Source organism: Lynx rufus, unplaced genomic scaffold (genome assembly GCF_022079265.1).
Source record: "Lynx rufus isolate CCGP_SWC_20201006 ecotype Redwood Valley unplaced genomic scaffold, mLynRuf1.p SCAF_5, whole genome shotgun sequence".
Lineage (NCBI taxonomy): Eukaryota > Metazoa > Chordata > Mammalia > Carnivora > Felidae > Lynx > Lynx rufus.
The window spans coordinates 98,906,127-98,925,070 of NW_025814867.1; the positions used below are offsets into that span (position 1 = coordinate 98,906,127).

At 41.5% G+C, this 18,944-nt stretch overlaps 1 protein-coding gene across 1 annotated transcript in view; it reads left to right on the top strand.

Moving 5' to 3' along the window:
• Positions 1–16,140, top strand: part of USF3 (upstream transcription factor family member 3) — a 56,256-nt gene extending 40,116 nt beyond the window's left edge. Inside the window, exons 6-7 of the mRNA XM_047098900.1 lie at positions 2,954–3,050; positions 5,712–16,140. Of these exons, the coding sequence (XP_046954856.1) occupies positions 2,954–3,050; positions 5,712–12,169 (6,555 nt within the window). The 3' untranslated portion in view covers positions 12,170–16,140. The remainder of the gene's footprint in view (positions 1–2,953; positions 3,051–5,711) is intronic.
• The last annotated feature ends 2,804 nt before the right edge of the window (positions 16,141–18,944 follow it).

Genomic DNA, 18,944 nt, shown 5'->3' on the forward strand with positions numbered 1-18,944 from the left:
TATAGGTTTTTAAAAATAATTTTTCTTCTGTTTTCCATATTGTCTTTCTTCTGATTTTCTTTTTTTCCCTTTGTTTTGAGGTTTTGTTTTTCATTTTGGAGACTTTCCTTAAATGCTTGGTGATACTTAACTGTTCTCATATTTGAGAATGAGGCATTAAAATTTAAAAGCTGATTGAATAGGTTGATTTTTGGTGCCCTAACTATTGAGTGATTAGGTGGTAAGCTAGTGTTGTTGTTTTTGTGGAACTAAAAAATATCAGTATCTTTTTATTTTGGGGGTAGCTGTTAACTTTTACCCTCCAGAGAAGAATCCTTCAGCCCCCGATCTAGGAGTGGAAAGGAGTTTAAAACTGGTTGCCATATTCTGGGAGCTGGGTGGGGGAAGGTGTGCTGCTTTAGGAGGAGAATTTTACTTTACCCTCCTGTCTTCACTGAGGAGTCTCATCTTGTCCACTTCTGTGCCATGCATCTCCGAGGCTGAAATTCTCTGGTTCAAATTTCACAGAAAACAAACTTGTCTCTTGTGGTTGGGCAGGAATGAGAAGTCATGAAGCTGCATAGGATATGTGTGTGTGCTGAGGGTGGAGGGTAGTTTTATTACTGCATAAGAAGAGTCTTTCCACCAGTCCCCTCAATTTTGATCCCATACCTCACCCTACCTTTTGTGGTGGCTAGAGAGCTTCCTAGTCCTGGACCTCCCAGGCTTTCAGATGGCCAGATCAGTTCCTTCTGCAGGATGGTACTTTTGTCTTGCATAAACATGTTATCTATCTATCTATCTATCTATCTATCTATCTACTTAAAGTACTTAGTTTTCTTACATGATCGCAAATTTAAGGGCAGGCTCTATGTCTGCAGATTTTTTTTTTTTTTCCTCCACATCTCAATGTACAGTAGCTTCTCAGGAAATATTGATGTTTGCCCAGGAAAATCTTATTTTCCTGCTTTTGACGGTCATTCCTACAAGTTTCTCTGAAAGGAAACTATGATCATTTCACTTCCTTGGTGTCCTAGCATGTGCAGTGGAAGTCAGTATTTGGCTTCCAGAAGCCGAGTAGATTAAGATTTTCTTCACTATTGCTATGTGTCCTCCCTCAGCCCATCTGCAGTAGGGAGGCGGATGGGCATTATTATGTTCTGCCTTTGTATCAATTCTTCCTTTAAGAAAGAACAATATCAGGGCGTGTAGGCGCTCAGTTGGTTGAGTGTCTGACTCTTGATTTAGATTTAGGTCATGATCCCAGGGTCATGGGATTGAGCCTTGTGTTGGGCTCTGCACTGAGCATGGAGCCTGCTTAAGATTCTCTCTCCCTCTCACTATCTGTCCCTCTACTTCTGTCCCTCTCCCCTGCTCGTGCTCTCTTTAAAAAAAAAAAAAAAAAAAAAAAAAAAATTAAATAAATAAACGAAATTTTACAAAAAGGCAATAACTATTTTTTCTCTCTAGAGTAGAACGTTTCCTAGATTATATTGGGTCTCTGTTGGGACTCAGTCTAAGAAGCCCAGAATTGCAATTTTGTGAACCAAAGCCCTAAATCCCTGATTCCTACCTGAAAAGAACTATCTGATAAAGTACTGGGGATATTTAATAATAAGCATACTGGAATAGAAGTTAAACATTCACTGCAATATTTTTAATAGCTGAAGAATAAGAAACCAAAATGCCTCTTGGTTAAATAGTTATCATACTATACTGGAAAATAAATGCAGCCTTTAGAAAGTATAACATAGATATCTAAACCCTATATGGAAGTATCTCCAAGATATATTTGTAAATAGAAAAGAACAATGTAGCATACTGCTTATAGTATCCTTCTATCTGTTTTTTGTTTGTTTGTTTGTTTTTAAAGATAGATCCATGTATCAGCATAGAATATTTCTGGGAGGATACACAAATAACTATGACTGTTAACTCTGGAAAAAGGTATAGAGAACTAAAGCCAAAAAGAATGTCACTTATGTTTTATTTTTAACAATTGTTCATAGGGTACAAACAATATTAAAGTCTAGAATCCTTACAGGGCCTTGAAGGCCCTCTCCAGCCTCTTCTCCTCCCACTCTTCCCCTATATACTTTAGTTCTGCTCACCTCACCAGGGCCCCTCCAACGTGCCAACACAGCCCTGCCTAAGGGCCTTGTCCTTGCGGATCCTGCTACCTGGACCCTCTTCCTCCAGATATCCACGGGGTTTACTTCCTTCAGGTTTTTGCTTTGCCTCACAGAGAGGCCTTCTCCAGCCTTCCCATGCAAGATAGGTTATAGTACAGTGCCTTAGTTTGGGCTCCTATAAGAAAAATACCATAGACTGAGTGATTTAAACAACGGAAATTTATTTCTCATGGTTCTGGAGGCTGGGAAGTCCAAGATAGAGGTGCCAGCTGGTTTGGCTCCTGGTGTCTGCTCTTCCTGATTATGTCCTTGTGTGACAGGGAGTGCAGTCACCTCTCTCATGTCTTTTCTTCTAAGGGCACTGATGTCATTCATGAGGGATACACGCTCATGACCTAATTACCTCCCAGAGGCCCACCTCCAACTACCATCATATCAGGGATCAGGGTTTCAACATGAATTATAGGGGGACACAAAAATTCAGTTCGTAGGGCAGAATGACCTTTGCCATCTCTCTGGGCCCCTCTTTACTCTATTTTCTCTTCCTAGCACTTAGCCCTACCCAACTGTATATATGGAAAATACTCCTGAAGGTCAGGAATTTTCTCCGTTTTGTTTATTACATCCCCAGTGCCTAGAACAGAGCCTGACGCATAGTGGCTGTTCAAATTTAAATACTTAGTAAATGAAAAATGAACAGCAGAATCATTTGAATATGGTGCCCATTTTAAATTTTGAAAAGATACATATCACATATATGTGATAAAACCAAAGCTTTAAGTTTCTTCTGGCAAGTTCTTATTCTTCAGTGAAACTTTTAAGTGGTTAATTCTCTTTGGCAGAGCAAGAATATGATCCTGGACCAAGCCTTTAAATATATAACAGAACTGAAAAGGCAAAATGATGAACTCCTGCTTAATGGAGGAAACAATGAACAAGGTAAAGATTTGAAGATTCTTCATTTTTGTTGTTTTTTCAGTGTTCAGGTCTTCGTGTCACAGGGCAACTTATATGAGGATACAGAGGCTTTTTTTGACCAGAAACATTGTTAAGATTGTCCATGCATTCGGTGGGCCAGAGAATAGTGTTACAAATAAATTCATCTTAGTTTACCTCTTTTCCCTCTTCTGTGAGCAACTCTAATCTTGCAGGCATACATAATTTTGATTTTGGACTCTTCCGTGCACTTCATATTTGCTGAGCTCATGAGACAAATAATGCTGGATCGCTTTTATTCCACTTGGATCTTCCAGCTAGGGGAATCCCGTGAGAGGATATAGGGGAGAGTCCTGCTCAGTGTAACTTAAAAACAAAACAAAGACCTGCCTGGGCCAAGATTTAACTGTGACTTAACTCAAAAGGTCAAAACATTCCGTTCATAATTGTTTATACTGCATGTAATGTGTGTATCAGACTGCCTGATCATTTAGGGATATTTGATTTTTATTATTATTCTTTAGATAATTACATTAAAAAATAAGTTTTTATTTTAATTCTAGTACAGTTAATACATAATGTTATATTAGTTTCAGGTATACTGAAATTTGATTTTTAATTAGAAGTGACATTTTTATGCTATATAAGTTCTGTTTTTCCATTTGCACTAGAGAGATTTCCTTGTAAGAGCTGAAAAGAAAAATGCCAGGCAAGTGAAAAGCTCAGAATGGTAGGCAGTTTGAATTGTCCTTTATTTATGGCTCTGACAAAAACGGAGAAAGAATTTCCTGGGACAACTCAATAGGTCACCTTAAAAGGAGAGGAACAAAGGTAGAATTTGCTGAGGTGGGGGCAGTGTTGGGCTACTTTTATTGTATATCCAGAAGGTCAGCATTCTGAATTCTCTTTGCTTGCCTTAAGTTAGGTGACAGCTTACCCCCTCCCCCAAGTCAGCTGTGTTTTACAGTCCAGGCCCTGTTTTATGATGCTGTTAGGTAGTTAGATTCGTCATACATGTTTGGTAAGCACTCTGAGGCATCCCATAGAAGAGATATTAAGACTGGAATGATGTGTAGACTTTTCTAAGGAGAGCTTCTTTGGTTTCACACCCCAGAGGCTGAGGCAGTTGAGTTACATTAGGGAAAAGGGAACGTTTTGGAAAAATATAAGTTGCGTAGGGCTCAGGAAAGGCTGAACAGGTAGGCCAGAGCTTGGGGCAGCACCTGAGGCAGCTTAAGTCTCACTACATTGTCATCTCTGTCACCATCCTTTCTTTGGCTCTTTTTTGTGCATCTGCTCTCTTCTCTTTTCTCCTCCCAGAAACTTCCCACATATCCTCTGTCCATAAGACAGGCTGGGCCATAGTCCGAGCAGCGGCCTTGGGAATCAGGCCCACCTGGGTTGAGTTTCATCTTCACTTATGCACTCAGTACCTGTGGCTATTTACTTCACCTCTCCGACCTCAGTTTCCCCATCTTAAAATGAAGATAATCACAGCACGTGTCTGGTTGACTTTAGACAAATTTATGTAATTACTCTGAGTCTGTTTCTCACATCTTAAAATACTGATGAGAGTAGGTAGTTCCCATCTCATGGTTGTTATGAAGATTAAAAGAAATAATGCAGGTAAAGTACTTTGAGTAAAGTTGGCATATAGTAATTACCATCATCATTGTTGTTATTATTATGAAATGAGACAATGAATGAAAAGTGCCAGGCATGTAGTAAGTGTGTAATAAGTGAGGACAATCGTCATTATTATTTGGTCCATAAAAATTGTCCCTTAACTTCTGATGCCCATGGCACATTGGCATCATTCTTCTGTGTCTCTTATTTTAAATGTCTGAGAAAAAGAATCCATTAGTCTCAGCTCATCCTTGTCAGAACAGAACTTTTTATTTCAGGCCACTTCACAGGGCATTGGCTTTGAAGATTGGCTGCCTTTGGTGGATGGGGAGGGGAGAGATCTACCACTGTGGCAAGACAGGTGGAATGTCTGGGGTCACAGAGCATGAATACCAACAGCGAAGGCTGCCCCAGTAGTAGGATCCATGGGTGAAGTTCTCTCCCTTAGAAAAGAGTAGGGCTGTGACAGTTGCATATGTCCATTGGCCCTGTCAAGGGAGATTGAAGTTCCATTATTGATGCTTTCTTTGGTGCTCTACTACTTTACCTTCAACCTGTTCCACTGTCTCTGGCATTTCAAAGAGTAAAATAGAAGTGAGTTTAAAGCCATTTATAAAAGAGACTGACTATTACCACCACAAGTAATGTTAGCTGTTATAGCATGTAAATGCTATTATATTGATATTCAGTGTTATTTTCCTAGCATGTGACCATGATATCAGTGTGCCTTCCCTTCTTTTACCTTGGTAGCTGCCCCATTGGGAATTTTTGAATTGGGAATTTTGAGATTTCTACATTATGAGTAATTTCTGACCTTACTTTTAAAGATATTTATTTTTAAAAGGATAGGATAGAGGCTTGTTACACCATTGTAAAAAGGAGAAAGAACTTGCATTAGAAAAGAACTGAAGATTCTCAGATGAGGTATTTCGAAATGCTAGAATTAGACTTTGGTAGTTAGCACACAGTTTTTTCTTAAGTTACCGTAAGTACTGACACTACCAGGTAATTGTTTCATTTTTATTTTTAATATTGTAGCTGAAGAAATTAAAAAGCTACGTAAACAATTGGAAGAAATTCAAAAAGAAAATGGCCGATATATTGAATTACTGAAAGCAAATGACATATGCCTATATGATGACCCTACAATCCACTGGAAAGGAAATCTTAAAAACTCAAAGGTCTCTGTTGTTATTCCCAGTGATCAGGTTCAAAAAAATATCATTGTTTATTCCAACGGGAGTCAGCCTTGTGGAAATAGCCAGGGAACAGCTGTTCAGGGGATAACCTTTAATGTTGGTCATAATTTACAAAAGCAGACCGCCAATGTGGTGCCAGTACAGAGGACTTGCAATCTTGTGACTCCTGTGTCTATTTCTGGAGTTTACCCTTCTGAAAACAAGCCATGGCATCAGACCACAGTTTCTGCATTGGCTGCCAACCAGCCTGTTCCTCTTTGTCTTCCTGCTACCATTCCTGCTCAAAATATTCTCGAGCTTTCCACCTCCGAAAGCGAATCGAGCGTGCTTGGTGCCACCAACGGCCCACTGATCGCAGTTCCCATTGGGCCTGAACCTCACCAACATCGTTCCGTGCACACGTGTCTAAGTGATCAAAGTTCTCCTGAAAATAAGAATGGGCAAGAGAGCCCCAAATTATTGAAGAAAACAGTCCCTTGTGCCACAGGCGTCCCCACCACTTCCTCAGCGACTGCCACTAAAGTGCACCACGGAAGCCAGTCCTGCCTGAGCATCCAGGATTTCAGAAATGATTTTCAAACCACCTTTGTTGTCTCAGTTACCACCACGGTCTGTTCCCAGCCTCCCAGATCTGCAGGTGATGCTTGTCCAGTGAGCATCAGCAAGGGTGCAGACTTGGCGAGTGTTACCGCAGCGGTGGCCCCTTCTGCCCCTGCAGGAGGGAAGACCACCACTCCTGTAAGCACTCTTTCTGCAAACCCTTTGGACAATAGTTGGACTCTTTCTTGTTCTTTGCCTTCTTCCAGTGTTAGTGCTTCGGATTTGAAAAACATTAATAGCCTTACCCGAATTTCCTCCGCTGGAAACACACAGACGACGTGGACTACTTTGCAACTGGCGGGAAACACTATTCAACCCTTAAGCCAGACACCTTCTTCTGCAGTGACTCCGGTATTAAATGAGTCTGGTAGCAGCCCTCCCACGACCAGCCACAGTAGACACATTGCTACGGGCGTCAACGTGAATAATTCCTTTCCCGCAGATGGGCAGGTGGTTGAGCAAGTAGTTGTCACCTTGCCTTCTTGTCCATCTTTACCTATGCAGCCACTAATTGCCCAACCACAAGTTAAATCTCAGCCTCCAAAAAGTATCCTTCCATTGAATTCAGCAATGCAAGTGATTCAGATGGCTCAGCCAGTTGGGTCGGCTGTGAATGCAGCTACCGCTAATCAAAATGTTATCATTCTTCAGCCCCCCAGCACCACCCCTTGCCCAACAGTGATGAGAGCAGAGGTTCCCAACCAAACAGTAGGTCAGCAGATAGTGATCATACAGGCAGCTAATCAGAACCCTTTGCCGCTCCTCTCAGCTCCACCTCCTGGTTCTGTTCGACTCCCTGTCAGTGGAGCCAATGCTCTACTAGGGTCTAATAGTTCAGTGCAAAATGTTTCGACCCCCCAGACTTTTGGAGGAAAGCATCTTGTCCATATATTACCAAGACCTTCATCTCTATCAACATCTAGTTCAACACAAACTTTTTCTGTTACCATGTCAAACCAACAACAGCCTCAAACCATTTCTTTAAATGGACAGCTCTTTGCTTTGCAGCCTGTGATGTCCTCATCAGGAACTACAAATCAAACCCCTATGCAAATTATCCAACCCACCACCAGCGAAGATCCAAACACCAATGTTGCCCTGAATACATTTGGAGCTTTGGCCAGCCTCAATCAAAGCATATCACAGATGGCTGGGCAGAGCTGTGTACAGTTGTCTATTAGCCAGCCTGCCAATCCCCCAACTGCTGCAAGTAGTCAAACCATCCCAGTTCACAGTGTTTCATTAACAACAACCGTAGCATCTCCCATGACAACCGATAATTCAGCCACACTACCCAGTACTTATAGTCTGGTAACTACTCCCTCAGTGAACACTGTAGCTTGTTTACCTAATGTGAAGTCAAAAAGGTTTAAGAAGCCAGGTGCCAAGAAACACTTAGCGGCTCACAAGTCCGCATGTCCCCCGAATCCAGTCAGAGAGGTGGGCAAGTTAGCCTGCCCCGGCACTGAAGCCACAGCAGAGCCGTCATGTGGTGATGGACTGCTGGAAAGCCTCCCTGTTGTGTTACCGTCTGTCACCATGTCCCAGGCAAATTGTGTCAGTGTTTCTGGTTCACATTCTTTGGATGTTCTGAATCCTGAATCCGTGATACCCGAATCTGTACCCAAATCTAAGTCAACAGAAGAGTCTAGCTCACCCTCCCAAGCATCTGTAACGAGTGAACATTTTGTAATGGCCCCAGCAAAATCCAAAGATTCTGCCCCCATTCTGCAGCAAGAGGCATCTCAGGATAAGCCACCAGCTAGTTTGGCATTGTCAGATGCTGCCAAATCCTGCACTTCAGCCAGCGTGTTGATTCCATCTCCAAATGATCCCCACCTTTTGGTTTCTCAGGTTTCTGGGCTCTCATCCACCACTAGCACTACAGGCACTGACTGTGCTTCTGAGGTAGAAATCATTGCTGAACCTTGCAGGGTGGAGCAAGACTCATCAGATACGATGCAAACGACAGGTCTGTTAAAGGGGCAGGGTTTGACTGCATTGCTGTCTGGTCTTGCTAAAGAAAAAGACTCTCAGAAATTGTCTCTTTCGGTGCCGGTGGACCATCCTGACTTTCCTTCTGAAAATTCTAAAATGGCGGATTCAAGTGTCGATTTACATCCCAAACAGGAGCTGTTACTGATGAACAGTGATGACAGAGGTCCGGGGCAACATCACTCCTGCGTCCCTGATCAGGAGGTTATTAATGGCTCTTTGCTTGTCAGCAGGCAGGCCGACTCTCCCATGTCCACCAGCTCTGGCAGTAGTCGTAGTTTCTCAGTTGCATCCATGCTTCCTGAAACGACGAGAGAGGATGTCACCAGCAATGCAACAACGAATACCTGTGACAGCTGTACCTTTGTAGAGCAAACTGATATAGTTGCTCTTGCTGCAAGAGCTATTTTTGACCAGGAGAACCTTGAGAAGGGAAGAGCTGGCACCCAGGCTGATATGAGGGAGGTTACTTCAAAGCCTTCTGAAGCCTCACCTTTAGAGGGAGACCAGCCTTTCAAAACACAGATGTCTAAAGAGAGTGGCCCAGGACAGGCAGAAGCAACACCAAATGAATTTAATTCTCAGGACTCAATCGAAGCAACTGTGGATCGATCCCTCGGAAAACCAAGTTGTTCTGTAGGAATCAAAACATCAAATGCCTCTTTACAGGTTTCGACTTCTCAGCCACCAAGCATCACCAGTTTAAGTGTCAATAATCTTATCCACCAGAGCACCATCAGCCATCCTCTGGTCAGCTGTGCTGGTCTATCCCAAACTGCAGAGCAAGCACCTGTTCCGGCAACGGTTAATCTGACTGTTGCATCTAGTTCCTACGGTGGTCAGCCTCCCGGGCCAGCTCTGATGACCGAATATTCCCAAGAACAGCTAAACACCATTACTGGCACCATACCAAATCCACAGGTTCAAGAGCCACTCTTAAAGCCAAGTCAGGAAAGCCGCAAAGACTCCGCCAAGCGTGCTGTCCAAGACGACCTTTTATTGTCTTCAGCTAAACGTCAAAAGCACTGTCAGCCAGCCCCGCTGAGGCTTGAAGCTATGTCGCTGATGAACCGCACTCCGGACAGCATTTCTGATCAGACTCAGATGATGGTCAGTCAGCTCCCTCCCAACTCTGCAAACTCTGTTGTGCCTATTAGCAACCCAGCACATGGAGATGGCCTCGCACGATTATTTCCACCGAGTAACAATTTTGGGGCCCCTGCATTGAGACAAACGGAAGTTCAATGCAGTTCTCAGAATTCAGTTACTGAGCAGCAGCAAACCCAGGCCAGTCAACATCTCCAGGCCCTGCAACAGCATGTTCCAGCCCAAGGGGTATCTCACCTGCACGGTAACCACCTCTACTTAAAGCAGCAGCAGCAGCAGCAGCAGCAGCAAGCAGGACAGTTAAGAGAGAGGCATCACTTGTACCAACTGCAGCGTCACGCGCCTCATGCAGAGAGCTCTGTCCACTCTCAGCCACATAACGTCCACCAACAGAGAACTCTCCAGCAGGAAGTCCAGATGCAGAAAAAGAGGAATCTCGTTCAGGGCACTCAGGCCTCTCAGCTTTCCTTACAACCAAAGCACCACGGAACTGACCAGTCCCGCCCCAAGAGTGGTCAGCCACATCCCCACCATCAGCAGATGCAGCAACAGATGCAGCAACATTTTGGAAGTTCCCAGCCAGAGAAGAGTTGTGAAAACCCTTCGACCAGCCGGAGCCACCACAACCATCCCCAGAACCATCTCAGTCAAGATATGATACACCAGCAGCAGGATGTTGGAAGCAGGCAGCAAGGTTCGGGGGTTTCTTCTGAACATGTATCTGGGCATAATCCATTGCAGAGGCTTTTGACTTCAAGGGGCATAGAGCAACAAATGGTGTCCCAGCCCAGTATCGTGACTAGGCCTTCAGACATGCCCTGTACTCCACACAGGCCAGAGAGAAATAGAGTTTCAAGTTATTCTGCCGAGGCACTTATTGGAAAGACATCTTCTAACTCAGAGCAGAGAATGGGCATGTCACTTCAGGGTTCCAGAGTTTCAGATCAGCTTGAAATGAGAAGCTATCTTGATGTTCCCAGAAATAAGAGTTTGGCCGTTCACAATATGCAGGGCCGCGTGGACCATACTGTTGCCTCGGATATCCGCCTTACTGACTGTCAGACGTTTAAACCAAGTGGAGCCAGTCAGCAGCCCCAGAGTAATTTTGAAGTACAGTCTTCAAGAAATAGTGAAATAGGTAACCCGGTATCATCATTGAGGAGTATGCAGTCCCAGGCTTTTCGAATTAGTCAAAACCCTGGTCCACCACCAATCGACCGCCAAAAGAGATTATCTTATCCACCAGTTCAGAGTATTCCGACAGGAAATGCCATCCCACCAAGGGACAGTGAGAACACATGCCACCAGAGTTTCATGCAGAGTTTACTTGCCCCTCACCTTGGTGATCAGGTCCTTGGAAGCCAGAGATCACTCTCAGAACATCAGAGGAACACACAGTGTGGTCCATCCTCTGCAATTGACTATAATTGTCCCCCAACCCATGAAAGTGTCCATATTAGAAGAGAGAGTGAGAGTCAAAACAGGGAGAGTTGTGACATGTCCCTAGGTGCGATTAACACCAGGAACAGCACCCTGAATATTCCTTTCTCAAGTTCTTCTTCTTCAGGAGATATTCAGGGTCGAAACACAAGTCCCAATGTGTCTGTACAGAAGTCCAATCCCATGAGGATAACTGATAGTCATGGGACCAAGGGCCACATGAACCCTCCAGTCACAACCAACATGCATGGGGTTGCAAGGCCAGCTTTGCCCCATCCGTCTGTGTCTCACGGAAATGCTGAACAAGGGCCTCCTGTACGTCCAACTAACTCTTCAGTTCCCCAGCGATCAAGGCATCCCTTGCAAGACAGCAGTGGTTCCAAAATTCGTCAACCTGAAAGGAATCGTTCCGGAAACCAAAGACATAGTAATGTCTTTGACCCAAGTCTTCCCCACCTTCCTCTGTCCACTAGTGGCAGTATGATTCTTGGACGCCAACAAGCCGCTACAGAGAAGAGAGGAAGTATTGTTCGTTTCATGCCCGATAGCCCACAAGTACCTAATGATAACTCAGCGCCTGACCAGCATACACTATCACAAAATTTCGGTTTTCCTTTTATTCCCGAGGGTGGCATGAATCCACCAATAAATGCTAATACTTCTTTCATTCCACAGGTTACTCAGCCTAGTGCCACTCGAACGCCAGCTCTTATCCCTGTAGATCCCCAAAATACTCTGCCCTCCTTCTATCCCCCCTACTCCCCTGCTCATCCTACGCTGTCTAATGATATTTCCATCCCCTATTTTTCTAATCAAATGTTCTCAAATCCTAGCACTGAGAAAGTAAACAGTGGAAGCTTAAATAACCGATTTGGATCAATTCTGTCTCCTCCTAGACCTGTTGGTTTTGCTCAACCAAGTTTTCCCCTGCTCCCTGACATGCCGCCAATGCACATGACCAATTCTCACTTGTCTAACTTTAATATGACATCTTTGTTTCCAGAAATAGCTACAGCTCTTCCCGATGGCTCGGCAATGTCACCTTTGCTTACAATAGCAAACTCCTCTGCCTCTGACTCTTCCAAGCAGTCCTCAAACAGACCTGCCCACAACATAAGCCATATTTTAGGTCATGACTGCAGTTCAGCTGTTTAAATACTGATAGACTAAATGTAAATGTATCGGGTGAGATTACAAATGTGTTTGTGTGTGCATGCACACATAATGCACATGGTGAGGGAGGTGGTGTGTGTGTGTGTGTGTGTGTGTATGTCTTTGTGTTTGTGTAATCAGTTTCCAGTTATCTTCCGAATGTAGGGAAGCCACGTCAGAGATGATGCGAATACTGGGTTGCCAGCAACAAACTATCTTTCATTTTTAACTGCACGGTGTGCTTTTTAAGTTTTTCAAGTGGAGTTGCATTTTCAAGTTTGATTTGTAATCTTATATTCCCTAAATACTTACCAGCTGGAAGTTGGGGGAAAATCCCTTTGGCGTGTGTGGGGTAGTAGGAAAGAACCTAGATTTTAAATTTGATTGCTGATCATTTGTAAAATAGATAACTTGAGGTATTTGAGTTGCTCTCCAAAAATACAGACACTTTGATATAACGCAGTGGCTCATCACCAAGTGCTTGGCTGATGACAGCATCTAGAACAGTTTCTTGCCCCTGGCAGGTATTGAATTAATGTAGAATGAATGTCCATGGTTCAAATCAAGCAGTTAGCAAATAAATGAGTTGCTCGATCAGCCTTTACTCCCAAGGTTTGCTGTAGGTAGAGGCTTCTTTCTTAATGATAACAATGTCTAAGCTATCTGAATTTTAATGTCTCATTCTTCAAATTAGGGAGCCATGTTATCTTTCAGTGTGCCAAGATCCTGGAAAGCAAAGGTCTTCCTTACTTAGCCTTAAAAATAGCAATCTGAAAAGCAAAGTACATAGACTTTGTCCATTTTGTGCTTGCATTTTTACATCAGGTCCTAAGGATAAAAGCAGTTGTATTGCAGAATTTTACATGTGTTTTGGCAAAGATTGTTGCTTCATTGGTTGAACTTTGTTTTCAACATTTTCTTCATTCTATTTATTTGAGCTCGAAATGCTTTCTTTTATATTTGTTAATCATTAGGGACTGCTCAGTAAATAGTGTGTTTGGAATTTACACAGTTATATGAGCCTTACTTTTTAAATATTTCTGAGCAGAGTCTTAAGCTCTGTCAGTGTTTTCATTTATTGATATTTATATTTAAAAGATGGCATTGTATGTTACATTATTACCCCGCATAGTAGAATTGTAATGAGAAGACGAATTTGTTCATTATTTTTCCTGATGGTAGATGTGAAATGGTGCTTCAAAAAATTGTCTCTGTATATGTCTCTGTGTGTGAGTGTGTGGGGGGAGGGGGAGAAGGGGGACAGAACACAGACATAGATTTGAAAATATAAACTGGTCCTTTAAAAATTGGCCTGCCATCTGGAAATGGAAATTGAGACCTGAGACCTGCTGAAGTATTGGAAAACTGGATGTTAGGGTTTTTAAAAGCCCCACAGAAGTTAATTATGTATACACACGCGCGCACACACACACACACACACACACACACACACTCATATATTGAATTTTGAAAACTTAAAAAAAAAACCTCTGAAAACAACCATATATACTCATATTCTCAAACCTATTACTTTTTGTTGTTGTTATATTCTGCCAAATATAGGATCAAGTGGGAGAGATACATATAACATGGTTCTGTCTGCTCTGTTAATAAAGTAAACCCAAGAGCCAGCATTTTATTTTTTCCTCCTTAAAAATGCCTCCTCAGGCTGGGTCAGAGCTGTTAACTCTGGCGAATACCTCTTGTGAAGACTCAGTGGAAGGGTCACGTGTGCCTCTTGAACTGTTCTTACCAAACTTTCCTCCCTCCTCCTGCTGCTGACTGAAGCAGCCTCCTGGGAGCAAGAAAAAAAAATGTAAACAAGAAAAGCTTCTGTATTTTCTCCTTCAAAATACTCATGGGGAAGAATAGGAGTTACTTAAATAAGACAACAGATAAAGTAGTTAAAACTTTTAATTGAGGGGAAACAAGATTTATGGCTTGTTTTTAATTGAGTTTTAGGTTGTAACATTCAAGTTTTTCTCTGTACTTGAAAGGTCCAGCCTGCCGATTTCAAGAAAGGTAGTGTTCAATATGTTTGGTTATTCATTCTCCCTTCCTCCGTCTCTGTCTCTCTGTCTCTGACACACACACACGCGCGCGCACGCATGCACGCACGCACGCACAGCGTGGTGGCTATTGAGTCCTGAAGAACTGGGCACTGTTAGATAGAACGAAGGTAACAGGCTAAGGAGAAGATCAATTTGAACGTTGCAATAGAAAGGCCTCAAAGCCTGGCACTTTCAGATATTTCTCTGTTGCATTGATTTTATTTTTCTGCTCAGCCCTGTTCAGAGATAGCGTTTACATGTTTCAGAGCTTTCATTCCAAGAATGTACTTTGATCTCAAATGAACCCCTACCCCTAAGTAAGGCTTATTTGACCCTCTGAAGAAAGATACGACTCTCTGCAAATAATTTGGCTCCTGCTTACATGTAGCTCTAATTATCTTACAGACATGTGCATATATATGTAAGAGATCATTGTATATATGGACTCAGTTCTGAAAGTGTTCAGAGAAGAGTAATCTTATTTGATTTAAAAGCATGAGTGTACAAGATTTATCAGCAGTATATTAAGTATTTGATAATTAGAGCTAAATGATTTTGGGGAGGAATTTTATTTAATATCTAGCAATCTCTGGATATAATTTTTGGCAAAGGTACAGCAGAAAACAAATAGTAAACTTTAATGTTATTCTTGGCTTGCTCATATATGACTATAGAATGTAAAACCATTTCCACAGATAATTTTGTAATTTATGAAAATACACAAACATACAAACCTATGAATCATAAATGAGAGTCATTAATTAAATTGTTTTTCTCTCTTTTAGTGTTACTGATCACCTAGAATCAATTAGAGAAAGTAGTTGACTCTGACCATTTAACAGTAACTTCTAATGAAGTGAAAAATTTCAGATACTTCATCCTGTATAAACTTCTAATATGTCAATCATGGATAAAAGAAATCAAGTTTGATGTCATTTCTCTTTTTGGGATATTTTATACCACTTCAGGAAATTTATTTTTGTTTATATCATAAGACCTTTTGGGGGGACCAGGGATGGCATCTTTTTTCTAAGTAAGGAGCCACATCCCCCAGTGATCATGCTTTATAAAATTTAACGTATTAGAACTGTGGAAAGAGAAGAATGAGGAAGGAATATTCTTTTGCAGCAATTTCCATTTATGTATCAGGGTGAACTGCAATAAAGATCCATTTTTAAAAATCAGCCTTCTTAAAATACAAAATTATTTAAACATTTTAAAGATAATTCATTTGCCTTGCTCTTGCCTTCTAACATTATCCATATCATGGAAAGGCTGAAATTTATACTCCAAAAAAATGTGGAAACGTGTTTTAATGGAGGTAAGGTTGTAAAATTTTGAGAAAGGATAAAGACTCACTAATAAGCATCTTCTCAGCTTTGTCCTCCCTTTGATAGATAGGTACCGAGGCTCCTCTTTTCTTCCATCTGCTGCGAGTGAGCAGGTGGCAGGGAACCTGCTCATTTCCTTAGGATGATTACTTCTCTGCCTTGAAATGTTTATTGGGCCCACCCATCTATTGGATCATTGTGTGACAGTGAGTCATGCTCCTATATCAGTGAGTGAGTCCCAGTTCCTGGCTTTGGGAACCACTGTATCTCCTATTCTATCAAGAGGTAACAAGAATTTCTTGAAACAAAGTTAGTTCAGAATTAATTTAAGATACTGAATGTGCCATACAGTTAGTTCTCTTCCTTGTTTTGATGAGCTTGCTTTGTGTTTGTTTTTGCTTTTCTTCATGGAGGAGTTTAGAAAGCTCAAAGGTGGGACCCAAATCAGATGGCTTTGGGTTGATACTTTAGGAACCTGGAGGTCGTACTTCTGTTGTCTGTATAAATTCTGCCTTTGCCTGGAGCTAATTGCCTATGGCTGTGTATATCCAGAGGGCAATAATAATAGCCAAATAAACTAGTGTGAAGTTAATCTGTGAGTGATGATTTTATGATACCTATATGCAAGTTAAAGGCCAGAAACTCATTCCTTCTTGAACTACCTTTTTTGGCCAAATGCTATGAACAGAAAAGGGTCCTTTTTTTTTTTTTTTTTTTTTTTTTGACTTAACCATATTTTGTCTGCATTCTACACCTTCCTGTGTGAGCTTGACAGTGTTTTTACCGGAGTCTGTGGGGGACACCAAGTTTGGATCGGGGCAGTCCAGCATGAGGCCCTTCTTGGACACAGAGCTTCTAGTTCTGCCCACATGCCTCTATCCTGGTACTGCACTTTACTTGAAACTGTGCCTCTGGTCCTAAGACCAGCCATTGGAACATATTACCCACTCCTGTGTTACATAGCAAAGGACCAGTCGGAATGGTACGTGCTGTGTAGTCAAACACCTAGAAGACAAGAACAGCTGATGTTTCTCACTGTTGCCTTATCGTTCTCTGAGCCATCTTTGATGCCGATCTTGTAAAAAGTGTACTAGAAGCAAAACTCCTTTTAAACTCAGAGCTTGTAGGTGGTGGTCATTCAACATCCTTGTTTCTATATTTGCACAAACCCTATCCACCCACTGCAGGGGTCTGGTGCACACATGTGTTCAGATGCTTCCTAAACACGAACCAACTTGGGTTGAAAGTGGATATAATATTCAAATTGGTGTTATTTTGGATGATAATCTGCATAATCTGTCACTAGAGATCTCATGAGACATAGAAGACAACTCTTCATTTGTAATTTAACACTTTTAAAGAAGATGATCATAAGTTGTGGGGTTTTATTTATTTTTTTGGCTCAGTTGTGTATACAGCTTGACACCATATGATGTCCTAGGAACTTAGAGCTTGCTCCATCTAACTCCTTCTTCACTTCTCTGGATCTCTTTACCCCCATCCCTCAAGTCTTAAAACCATTTTCATCTGTGAGGTCATTGAGGCACTGGACTTGACTATATTGGTAACCTTTAAGGGAGTTAAACTGTTGATCTTCCAAGAAGAAAGGGACCAGACAGTGTTGCTTAAGATGCTGCAGTTGTGTTACTGTGAAGAAAAGATTTGCTTCCACTTTCAGCAGGCCATATATATATATATATATATATATATATATATATATATATTCATTTTGGTAAAAATAGGTGGAAAATCGGAAGACATAATTACCTTCACAAATTATTTATAGATACACTGGGTGAGAGGCTTACTGTAGGGCAGTCTCCAGAAAAACCTAACTGTAGTCTTTCAATAGTGTAATATTTGTATCTATTCCCATGCCAGCGATGTCTGCTGTGTACTGTGTCCTATTACTGTAAATCACCTGGTTTATAATACTAATGGGAACTAATTTGTTTTGTAATGGAATCCAGAGCAGATATGTATAATATGATCAGGATTGTCCTCCCTGTTGTAAATAAGAATAGGTCCTGTTTATTTTGACATCTTTTTACAAATGCATTGTATTAGGGTGTGAATATTCTGAACCATGCTCTTGTTTAAAGTTTTGAAATTTTTATTGGTAAATGTAACATTTTAATGGTTGTAATAATTATTTGTATAGATATGAATATAGTATTTTATTTAAGAAAATAAACTTTGCATTTTTGCATTGTGAATTCTGTCTTTTCTGATCATTGCCGCGTGCCACCTCAAACCTGGTATTAAAACAACTTGTATACCAAAGTTTTCTGTTCAAGGAATCTTCCAATATTACCACAATGTCTGAAAATGATACCGTGACCCACTTCCCCTGGGGACTGTGTTCCTGATCAAAGAGTCAGCCTCAAATAAACCAGACCAGTGCTATAGTGTTAAACTATACACCTCTGTACTCATTGTAAAAAGTAAAATTAGAATCCCAGGTCTGGAAGAGTATTGAGAGAAGATTCAGTTAAAGTCGCTATAGTGGAGGAAACTGAAGCACAGAACTTTGGAACCAGAAATGGGTCTTTCAGTATAGCTTCCCACATCAACTTGGTTACTGTTTACAACCGTAAAGTTTGAGAGGAAAAAACAAGTTGCAGGGGAGCTCGAACAGCACAAAGTGATAGAAGTTTAAATGCCTATAAATGAAACAATTTCTTGTTTAGGGATACCAAGAGACGTGATAAAAATTGTAAATTAAGGAAATGACAAACCCAAAGTTCAGTACAATGGGTACTTCTTAGGAAAGGAGGGAGGGGGGTTATATCAAGGATGGGTACATCAAAAGCACTGGTATGTTCCATTGAACCGAATAGTAGATAGGTGTTTGTCTCATTTACACCAGGAGATTTTGTTTTATAAATGAATAAACTACATTCTAATATTAAAATGGGTAAAATGAGGATGTTACAGATCATTTATTCCCATATCTCAAAGCTCTTTTTTAAAATGTTTATTCAGTTTTGAGAGAGGGAGAGACAGAGACAGAGCACCAGTGGGGGAGGGGAAGGGGAGAGAGAGACGGAGACACAGAATCCGAAGCAGGCTCCAGGCTCTGAGCTGTCAGCACAGAACCTGATGCGGGGCTCAAACTCACAAACCGTGAGATCGTGACCTGAGCCGAAATTAGACACTTAACCCCCTGAGCCACTCAGTTGCCCCAATAAAGCTTTTTTTTTTTTTTTAAAGGGATTTCCACAAAGAAAACTTCAAGTGGTTTTACTGGAAAATTACTTTAAATATTAAAGGAAGAAATAACACTGATCTACCATGACATAGAGAAAGAAGGGATCACTTACAAACTTGTTTTAGGAAGTTAACAACTTTGATACCAAATCTGTCACATTATAGCAAAGGAAAATTATAGGCCAA